Source organism: Vidua chalybeata, chromosome 20 (genome assembly GCF_026979565.1).
Source record: "Vidua chalybeata isolate OUT-0048 chromosome 20, bVidCha1 merged haplotype, whole genome shotgun sequence".
Classification (NCBI taxonomy): Eukaryota; Metazoa; Chordata; class Aves; order Passeriformes; family Viduidae; genus Vidua; species Vidua chalybeata.
The window spans coordinates 3,612,490-3,623,370 of NC_071549.1; the positions used below are offsets into that span (position 1 = coordinate 3,612,490).

General features: G+C 44.6%; 2 protein-coding genes across 3 annotated transcripts in view; one reads left to right on the forward strand and one right to left on the reverse strand.

Annotated features, from left to right (window-relative positions):
* CLIP2 (CAP-Gly domain containing linker protein 2) overlaps nt 1–394 on the reverse strand; it is a 98,067-nt gene extending 97,673 nt beyond the window's left edge. For both annotated transcript variants that reach the window (XM_053961122.1, XM_053961124.1), the window contains exon 1: nt 308–394. The gene's annotated coding sequence lies outside the window, so the exon portion shown is untranslated. The remainder of the gene's footprint in view (nt 1–307) is intronic.
* Nucleotides 126–7,982, forward strand: RFC2 (replication factor C subunit 2). The gene is made up of 11 exons (XM_053961125.1): nt 126–361; nt 1,453–1,522; nt 2,315–2,356; nt 2,732–2,838; nt 3,926–4,027; nt 4,746–4,846; nt 5,541–5,698; nt 6,062–6,127; nt 6,595–6,675; nt 7,016–7,129; nt 7,775–7,982. Exons 1-11 carry the CDS (start codon nt 243–245, stop codon nt 7,883–7,885), a joined length of 1,071 nt encoding a protein of 356 aa, XP_053817100.1. The 5' UTR covers nt 126–242; the 3' UTR covers nt 7,886–7,982.
* Nucleotides 7,983–10,881: the final 2,899 nt, after the last annotated feature.

The following is a 10,881-nucleotide window of genomic DNA, read 5'->3' on the forward strand; positions in this document are numbered from 1 at the left end:
CCCCTCACCAACAGTCCTGCCCTGGCACAGCACAGCACGGCCCGGCCCGGCCCGGCCATCACGGGCCTGGGCTGCCTCCTCCCTGCCTCACTGAGCAGCCACAGAAGCCGGGACCCGGCTGCAGAGCGCACACCCCGGCTGTCTCCGCCGGCCCGCCCCGGAGGCGGGCCGGCAACGCGGCCCTCCCTCCCCTCACGGCGGCGGCAACGGGGAGACGGGCCCGGAGCACCAGCTGCGCCACCATGGAGGTGGATATGGCGGAGGACGAGAAGGCCGGGCCGTCGGCAGGCGAGAAGCGGGGACCCACCGACCCTGCAGGGGCCGTGCCCGGCGGCGGCGGCGGCCACTACGAACTGCCCTGGTGAGCACCGGCAGCGGGCGAGGGAGCGCGGCCGCCCTGAGCCGCCATGACCGCCCGCCAGAGGACGCGGGGGCGGGGCGAAGGGCGGGCGGGGTGCGCGGTGATTGGTGCAGAGCGGGGAGGGAGGTGGGACTGTGTGCGGCAGAGCCAATGGGGTGAGGGCGGGGCGCTAGTGGCGGGAAGGGGGGGTGTGGCGGCCGGACCCGGCCGGACCCAGACCCAGACCCAGACCCAGACCCAGACCCGGCCCCGGCCCCGGCCCCGGCCCCGTATGTCCAGCGGTGTCCCCCGGTGCCCGCCGGCGTGCAGGAGCTCAGTCTGGCTCGGAACCGGGGACTCTGCCTGCGCCCTGTGGCCTGCCCCGTCTGTTGCCAGGGCTAGGAAGGCAGGAATCACTGTTATGGTTATAACCAGCCCTGGTTTGGGTTGGAAGGGACCTTAAAGGCCATCGCGTTCCAGCCTCCTGCCATGGGCAGGGACACTCCACTAAACCAGGTTGCTCCAAGCCCCGTCCAACCTGACCTGGAATAGTTCCAGAAATCAATAGTGAAGAAAATCCCATTGTTTTCCTTTGTAGTGCAGAGAAAGCCAGCCCTGCACTGTGTTGACCATGGGACAACACACAGGATGGCTTCTCCCCTCAGGCTGAGGCACCGAATTCCTGTTCGAGTTGAATATTTTTTTCCCTCCTTTTGCTTTTTTATACCAATGGAAGTAAAACCTGTCAGGGTGGTACGGCAGGTTGCCCAGAGAGGCTGTGGCTGCCCCGTCCTTGGAAGTGTTCAAGGCCAGGTTGGACCTGGAGCAGCCTGGCCCAGTGGAAGGTGTCCCTGCCCATGGCAGGAGGCTGCAATGAGATGGGCTTTAAGGTCCTTTCCAACCCAAACCATTCTGGGGCTCTCTGAGTCAGTGATTAGTGCTGTGGAATTCTGTGTATGGCAGTGACAGACACCCTGCAGCACTTGCACTGAAATCATGTCCAGCCGTCTTTGTCCTGTGCTCTCTTAGCATAATCCTCCTTGTCCATCACTCTAAGGCTCAATTAAAGCATTATTAGATGTGGTGAAGTGTGTGGAGTTTTACTTTTACAGGGTGGAAAAATACAGACCCATGAAACTGTCCGAAATAGTTGGAAATGAAGATACTGTGAGCAGGTTGGAGGTGTGTAGCTGTCCCTGTATCTTTTTACAGGTTATCTCAAAAAACCATATTTTTGCATAGATCCACTATTGTATTTTTACAACCATACTTGAGTATGTGGAAGAAAGCTTCCTGATTTACTTTAAAAATTACAAGTTTTACATTATATTTGAGTGGTGTGTAAAGAAATATGCCTTCTTCAATTGGGATGTTTAAATTGAGCATTTGATACAGTTTAGATAATTTGTAGCTGTTACAGTAATACTGTTTGAATTAATAAATATAATTCATATAACAACAGAAAGAAATATAATAGTTTTTTTTGGAAAAGAAATGTTTGCCATACCAGTTCTTCCCTGAAAGTCTCCAAGATGATGTTGGATGGGGCTTGGAGCAACCTGGTCTAGTGGAAGGTGTCCCTGTCCAAGGCAGGGGGTTGGAATGAGATGGGCTTTAAGGTCCCTTCCAATTCTAACTATTCCAGGATTCTATAATTCTACGACAAATTAATCTGTGAACACAGTATTTGTTAACAGAAAGATTATACTAGCAAATATGTAATTAAAACAGATGCAAAGGAAAGGCAAGAGTACTAAAGACCTGTGGCATTAAGTGCTTTTAAATATTTCCATATTATTCTACAGGCTGATTTCTAATAATTCAATTAAAAAAAAAAAAACAATGAAAGCGTGAAGTTCAAAAAATTAAAATAGGAGGGGGAAAAAAAGAAGCTTGTTTCTGATGCTGAAATAGAACAGAATGGAAACTATTTGTTATTGTCTTACATAATTTCTTTTTATCATTCTTTCTTAGGTCTTTGCAAAAGAGGGGAATGTACCAAATATTATAATTGCTGTGAGTATTGCTGTGTTGTGCTGTATTTGAAATCTAGCCAGGATGGCCTCCCAGTACAGATGGGCTTTGTGCCTGAGGGTACTGGTGAGGGAGATGTTGGTTGTGGGGTTGTGGAGCAATGTTCTTGGTAGAACACACAGGGAAACAAGTTTAAATCTACCTCAGGTGCCTGCTGAAACACATCCTGTGCTTCTCCCTGCAGCATATCTCCTCTGTTAGGGGCAACATCCTGAGCGCAGGCACAGCTTCCAGGCTGATGTGTTCTTTGAAGTTCCTCTGTTGCAGCCTTTTTCATGACTGAGGAGATTTGTAGAGGGCACAGCTTAGAAAATTTCATTAAACTCACCAGCAGTTCTTGCACTGTCACATTTTTAGGGTCCTCCAGGAACAGGTAAAACCACCAGTATCCTGTGTTTGGCTCGTGCTCTGCTTGGTCCTGCATTAAAGGATGCTGTTCTGGAGCTGAATGCCTCAAATGACAGGTGAGAATGAATAAACCTCACCAAATTTTTAATGAAGAAACCAGTTTGATAGGCTTAATGCTATAGTAAGGCATTTAAGACTTTTTTTAGTGCATTATTTCCAACTAAAAGTTAGGCAATCTTTGGTGTTCACCCATCAACACAGGTAGTATTCCTTGATGTTTTATAAACTTTATAGATACTTTCATATGTGAAAATATAAACAGATAGAGTGCAGAATCCATAATGGTACTTTTTTCTCAAATTTATGTGAAAGAGTTAAGCTTCCCACTGCATTCATGAGGATTCAAGAATGAAAAGTGAATAGGTTGTTTATAGTCAAACTCTTCAGTACTTAGAGTGAGAAAAATTAGGGTTATAAGGGCAGCTGAGGATTAAAACGTAGGATCAGGGTGTTGGGTGTGTAGAGGACACTAACTGTACTCCAAGGATCAGGCACTAAGGGCTGATTATATTTCCCAAGTTCTGTTCAGACCCATCCTGAAGTGTTCTGACATTTCCTGGTAGGTTTACACTTTACCTACCCTGTTAGTATCACTTACAGAAGAACTACAGAATCACAACATTCAAAAATGTAAACAGAAAAAAAAAGTAAAATCCTTTCTTAATAAAAGTAGGTCTTTGAACAGACTCTCTCTAGGAAAGTGTCTGTGTTGTGTTGATATGATTCAGTCTATCCAGCTGTTTTTCTTAAACTCTTCTGAGCTACAGCTGGGGGGCTGTGGATGGAGCTGTGGGAAGAACTGGCAAAGCAACCTTAAATGCTTCTGCCTTTGTTTATTTATTACCTTTGTGCCAAACATAAGTAATTTTGTGGTGGTACTGCAAGTAAGGTTACTAGCTTTGTGTATATTTATATTGCTACTGTTAAATTATTTTCTTCAAGACCCCCAAAACCAAGGATTGTTGGTGTTTGAATCCAAATCAGTTGGACAGTCTGGCTTGAAGCATTTGTGCTGAAACAGCTGAAGGGGCAGGAACAAACAGTGGTAGAACCAGCAGCACTTCAGCTGCTGTGGCTGCTGAAAAAAAATCTATTCTGTATTTTCACCCAGCTTATCATGAATCAATTGAATTATTTTTCCAGAGGCATTGATGTTGTAAGAAACAAAATCAAAATGTTTGCTCAGCAAAAGGTCACACTTCCAAAAGGTCGGCATAAAATAATCATCCTTGATGAAGCAGACAGGTATGTTGTTTTTTCTTGACCTCAGCTCCTGTGTGAAATGTGCTGCATCTCTCCTGTCTGTAGAGCTCCAGTCTTGGACAGTATTGAGTGTTTCTATCAAGCTGTTCAAAATAATTTTTTAGGAAATGAATATGGATTGAACAGTGATGTTATGGGAGCAAGAAGAGATCATTGCTTCAAAAGAGATGCTGAATATTGACATGGAATGCTCTGGTTAGGAAACAGAGCAGTTTACTGGAAAGGTGCCCCATCCCTGCAACTGTTCAAGCCCAGGTTGGACAGGGCTTGGAGCAACCTGATCTCATGGAAGGTGTCCCTGTCCATGGCAGGGGTTTGGAATTGGATGAGATTTAAGGTCCCTTTCAACCCAAACCATTTTGTGACTCCATGATTCCTTCTCTTTGGACAGAATTTGGCTCATGTAGAAAATTTCACTGGATGAAAAAGGGACATTCTCCTCCTCCATATTCTTAGCAGTGTTTTTCAGAGCATTAATGATTTCATTTTGCACATTATGGAGGTCTCAGTGACTGCCTGCGTTGCAGGGTGGTTTGCTCACATGACTAGAAAAAGCTGCTTAGTTTATTTATCAAACCAGAATATTACAAAGCACAGCTTAATATCAGTGAACTCTGAAGCTTGTATGAAAATAGTTCTTAGGCTACACCTGTGAGTGAGGGAAGGGCAAAATCTGCCCTAACTCCTTGTCTCCCCTCAGCATGACAGATGGAGCACAGCAAGCATTGAGAAGAACAATGGAAATTTATTCCAAAACAACACGCTTCGCACTGGCCTGCAATGCCTCTGACAAAATCATAGGTAAGTGCTGCTGCTTCCTGGCTGTCCATGTCATATGTTCTCCATACTGCTGGCTAACTTCCAAGGCAGCTTCCATAAATAGCTTGATCCACCTTGTTGCAAGAAAGCAAGGTACTTCTGAAAAATCAAGCCACCCGTACCTCAGCAGATAAAAGAGTTTATGTGTGTAGTCAGGGGATCCTCTGTTTTTGATGGGTAGTGCCACATGTGACTGCAGAAGCAGATTTCTCATGCTTTGGGCTTAATTTGCATCAAACTCTGCCACAGTTTAGAATGTTTGATGTATTGCTTACTGGGTACTGAAACCTTTTTGTCATTTCTGAATCATAATCTTAAGTTTGCCTATAGGTGAACACATTGCACCTTAGACTTCTCTTGCAAAAATAATGTGATAAACATCTATATTCAGGAATCTAGGAGAATATATAATATATAATTATATGTTATATATGTTATATATAATATTTATATATTTCCACATACCTGGGCAAACTCCATTAGCACGTGTGGGCTCAAGGGAAGGACTATAACAATTGTATGTGCTTAAGGAGAGGCTGTGTTCTGCTTGGAGCTTACATGTCCTTTTTCTTTAAAAGACATAAGAATTGTTGGAAACTGAAATGAAGATGTATGTGGGGTTGTGGGGTTTTTTGAGAAAAAGAGAGAGAAGCTAATTACACATCTCTGTCCTCAGAACCTATTCAGTCTCGGTGTGCAGTGCTGCGTTACACCAAGCTGACAGATGCACAAATACTTGCCAGGCTACTGAAAATTGTTGAGAAAGAGGATGTAGCATATACAGATGATGGACTAGAAGCCATTATCTTCACAGCCCAAGGTGATATGAGACAGGTAAAAGGAGAAAGACAGTAAAACAAAGGCTTCTGTTTAAACCAAAAAAAAACTTTTGAATTGCAGCTCTCAAGGATTTCTCTCTGGAGAGGTAAAGCAAAGGAGGATGTGAGTTGTGGCCCAAGAGTAACTAAACTGTTTGGTTTTGTGAGGGTTTAAAATGCTCCTTAAAAATGAGTTGGTGGGAAGCGGATACCAAACTTCTGTGAGGAAATAAAGTCAGCATAAATTTGTGAAATTATTTTCTGTTGTTCAATGGAAAACTGCTTATTTGGCATCATTTCCTGAAGTGCATTTCATCCTGAGGAGGGGAGTGAGAAGTAGAGCACTCCAGAAAATAAAGTCTTGTTTTTTCTTTCACAGGCATTAAACAACTTACAGTCCACATACTCTGGATTTGGCTTTATAAACAGTGAAAATGTCTTTAAGGTCAGTAATGGCTGAAAACAGTTTTGCCAGAAGTTTAGTCCTGTGGCTGTGTGAGATTCCATTGGACACATAAGCCTTGTTGCTAGTTTGCAGACAGCCCTGTGTATGTAGCAGTTAGAGCATTAGACTTTAAATAGCCCATGTGCAGTTTGAAAAGACATCCCTAATGGCATGTCTGAGACCTTTGCAGCTCTCTCAAAGCACACAAATCCAATAACTGCTGGGAAATTTCAGGGATAACTTGGGAATCTATTGCTTTCTCGTTTCATGCTGTTGAGCCTGCCGTATAGAAGAACTACAGAATCACAATATAGAAGAATCTGAAAAGTCAGATTATTTAAAATTTAGTCTGTGTTACGGAATATTTCTGATTCAGTACTTCAGCTCCATAGAAACTTGGTGAAAATACCAGAAGTTTAATGCAAAGTCTTCTGATATTTAAAGTGTAATATTTCTCTTGGATACAGGTATGTGATGAGCCTCATCCTCTGCTGGTGAAGGAAATGATACAACACTGCATAAATGCAAATATTGATGAAGCATACAAGGTTGGTTTTTATGTCTTGTCTTCAGTATAGTCAGGCATTATCTCTCTACAAATTTTTTTGTTTGCTTTGAGGAATTCACAACTTGTGTTGTTTTTTAAGATAAGGGCAATACCATGTAGATGATTTGATAAACTAAATCCCTTTTGGGCAAGAGTTTGTTCAGATAAACAAGCTGACAAGCAAAAAAGGAAGTTGTAGTGAAATGAATTGCTAGATGTTTGAGGTTAAATCAGCTAATAAATAGTACCTGCAATTTCAGTAATTATATACAGCTGTTCCAGAAGTGAATATCCTTGACACACTTGGCAGATAAATGGGGGGTTTTTTCTTGCCTGCACAGATTCTTGCCCACCTGTGGCGCCTTGGATACTCTCCAGAAGATGTCATTGGCAATATCTTCCGTGTGTGTAAGACCTTTCAAATGCCAGAATATCTGAAACTGGAATTTATCAAGGTTAGTACTAACTCAGCTCGTGATGGGGCCTTTTGGGCCTTTTTAAGAAGAGGATGTAATCAGGGGCAGCCTCAGGGGTTTCTGTTTAAAATATGTTGTATATTAGCACAAAGAAAGTGCTTCTTGACTCATTACTACTTTATTTCCCACTGCATCATCAGTTTCTCAGTGAGAAGTCACCTGAAGTTTAAAATCTCAACACCCACAGAAGTGGCAGAAGTCACTTTAGTTATTACCTAAATTAATAGCAGATGTCGTGCTGAATTTATTAGTTATTTCAAAGCCTCAAATAACTTCTTGAAAATGTTTTTCAAGTGCATGCTTGACTCTAGTCCAATAGATAGTAAAATATTAAATTAACAGCGAGTTGACAAACAGCTGGTGATAGTGAATCACTCTTCATATTTGAAACCTGTCCTCATATGCAGCCACCTTGCTTCTTATAAATGAAGCGGGGAAATACAGGCTTTGATTTTAAAAAGAAAAGGCATTTTAGTTCGTTTATAGGAGTAGATACATTCTGTGAAGTACAAGTGACTCAAAGCTGGTCTTTTAGCAGTAAGGGATACGTTCTGTTTAGTCATTAGTAACATATACACGGACTGGGGGAGTAAACAGAAGGCTTGACAATGTCTCTGTCACCAGGAAATTGGGTACACCCACATGAAGATAGCAGAAGGTGTGAACTCCCTTTTACAAATGGCTGGGCTGCTGGCCCGGCTGTGCCAGAAGACTGCAGCCCCTGCAGCCAGTTAGGCACCTCCTCGAGCCTTCTGGGAGGAAACCAGGTTTGGTTGCGAAAACGTTTCATACTTTTTTATTTAGACCAATAAAGCTCTAAAATTTACTTTAACCCACGAAATTGTATGTGTTTTATAAGCAGGATAGAAGAGAGGACTGTGACAGTCCAGAGCCATTGAGGTCTGTCCAGTGTACTCAGCAAAACTGCTTATGTCCATGGTATTGAGACCTAAGCAGGAGAAACAAAAATGGAATCCTGTTGTTAGGGATTACACTTCAAGCCTGGTCATGAGTGATTTTACCAAGACCAAGAAGGAATTTTTTTTGCACAAAATACAGCACTTACTGAAGTTATAATTGAGACACATTGAGCAAGTGCTGCTTTGTCCTGTGGATAGGGAAGGTATTTTCACCAAACATACAGGAGAAATATTACACATTTCTTAATGGTGCCACTATATTTTGGATATTCCTTTTGTAATCTTTAAAAAGCTTTACTAAATTCTGGGATGCTCTGCATTTGAGTTCCTTTTTCTGTCCCTGCTTGTCCAGGTTAGGTAATGTCATAGTTTCAGCCTGCCAAAAAGCTACACATTCATGTTTGTCTCCAGTTTTGGAAACACCTTGCCAGTGTAGATGGGCAGTTAAGTGTGACATGCAGAGAAAGTAAATATAAATTGAATTTGACCACCTAATATGAGATGTGAGACTTGTATCTCCAAGCAGATACATCTTAATATAATTAACAGAATCACAGAATCACAAGGTTGGAAGAGATCTTTAAGATCGTCGAGTCTAACCCATACCCCAACACCTCAGCTACACCTTGGCACCGAGTGCCACATCCAGTCTTTTTTTAAACACACCCAGGAATGGTGACTCTGCCACCACCCTGGGCAGCCCATTCCAGTACTTTATCACCCTCTCAGTAAAAAACTTTTTCTTAATATCCAACCTAAATTTCCCCTAGTGCAGCTTAAGACTGTGTCCTCAGGTTCTGTCAGTGCTGCCTGGAGAAAGAGACCAACCCCCACCTGACTACAACCACCTTTCAGGGAGCTGTAGAGTGATAAGGTCACCTCTGAGCATCCTTTTCTCCAGGCTGAGCACCCCCAGCTCCCTCAGTGGTTCCTCACAGGGTTTGTGTTCCCAGCCCCTCTCCAGCCTCGTTGCCTCCTCTGGACACGCTCGAGCGTCTCAACGTCCTTCCCAAACTGAGGGGCCAGGCCTGGACACAGCACTCGAGGTGGGACCTCAGCAGTGCCGAGTGCAGGGGCAGAATGACCTTCCTGCTCCTGCTGGCCACACCATTCCTGATCCAGGCCAGGATGCCATTGGCCTTCTTGGCCACCAGGGCACACTGCTGGCTCATGTTCAGTCAGCTGTTGCCCAGTACCCCCAGGTCCCTTTCTGCCTGGGCACTGTCCAGCCACACCGTCCCCAGCCTAGAGCATTGCAGGGGGTTATTGTGAACAAAGTGCAGGACTTGGCACTTGGATTTATTCAACTTCATCTTGGACTCTGCCCATCCATCCAACTGTTCCAGGTCTCTCTCCAGCAGAGCTCTCCTACACATGCTCCCAGTTTGGTGTCATCTGCAGATTTACTGATGAAAGCCTCACTCTCCTCATCCATGTTGTCAGTAAAAATATTGAACAGAACTGGCCCCAGCACAGAGCCCTGGGGGACAGCACTGGTGACTGTCCCCAGCTGGATGCAGCACCACTCACCACCACTCTCTGGGCCCGACCATCCAGCCAGTTCTGAACTCAGCAAAGAGTGCTCAGGTCCAAGCCGTGGGCTGCAGCTTTTCCAGGGAATGCTGTGGGACACAGTGTCAAAGGCCTTGCAATTAAGCATGGTCTGGTTACAGCAGTCGCACAAAAGAGTGCAGAGGCACAAGTGGCTGGTGCTTGCACTTCACTCTGCCCATTTTGTTGATGATTTCCACCCCAAGTGTTCAGTTCCCCACTGCAGCAGTCTCAGTGCCAAATGGATGTTTCCTGGCAGCGCCAGTTGGCTTCAGCCTGGGGACTGGTCCTGCACTGAAGCAGGGACTGGGCCCCTCCCATTCTCTGACAAGCCACAGGGGTCACAAGTTTCAGCAGCAAGAGCTGGTGGCATTTTGACTTTCCCCTCAAGTCTTCCTGCAGCTCCTCTGGCAGAGCCTACAGACAAACGTTTGTGATTCAATGTGCAGGAGAGCAAGGAAATTGGCAGCTGCAGTGCAGGGAATGCAGCAAACAGCACTTGGAATAATGGATGTAATGCTCAAAGTACATTCTTCACTAGATACGTTTTGAACTTAGACTTTGGTTCCCACCCAGTGGGTTACTATCAGCCCAAACTCTATTAAATACACAACTAATAGTTTAGTACTGGGGCTTGAGCTGCTGAGTTCTCTACAGACACAGCATCACAGCTTTTGTCCCCAAAAACTTAAATAAGGTTAATTTTCCTTTGACTGCACATCACAGCCAGCCCACTCTGTCTTTGCTTTCTTATTAAATGTGTTCATTGGAATGGGGAAGGAAGAGGTGTTACCATGGATGTTTCATAAACCAGAAAACACCATATTTGGATGACTCAAGGCCAGTCCTTACCTTGTGGGATGTGCCTGCCCACAGTGGTGGTGCCAGTGGATGGGTGAGGAACATGAAGGGTCATGGTTCCTGTTCCTACCTGGTTTCAGAGGGTTTCTTCTCAACTGTATTCAGTAGCTGCATTTCACAGCTCCAGTTTGGAGCAGACTCTCCTCTGGGCTAATCCTTTCCAGCTCTGCAGGGACATAATCACACTCACTTTTCCTAAGAAGAGGACTAGTATTGATCCCAGAGGCCGCCAACACCTCCTGCTCTGGGAACAAACCACAGGCATTTGTTTCCCCTCTGAGTGCAGAGCTGCTGCTTTTCAGCACTTGGCACAGACTCCCCAGCTCCATTTTCAGAGCTGCACCAGCCAGAACTACTTTTCTAAAGCACCTTAAATTGAAAACAGGAAGTGAATTTCTC

Excerpts from the sequence above, each read along its gene's own strand:
- RFC2 (XM_053961125.1), top strand. The coding sequence starts at position 243 with ATGGAGGTGGATATGGCGGAGGACGAGAAGGCCGGGCCGTCGGCAGGC. Across the intron at positions 1,523-2,314 it reads ATACTGTGAGCAGGTTGGAG|GTCTTTGCAAAAGAGGGGAA; the intron begins GTGTGTAGCTGT and ends ATTCTTTCTTAG. Across the intron at positions 7,130-7,774 it reads TGAAACTGGAATTTATCAAG|GAAATTGGGTACACCCACAT; the intron begins GTTAGTACTAAC and ends CTCTGTCACCAG.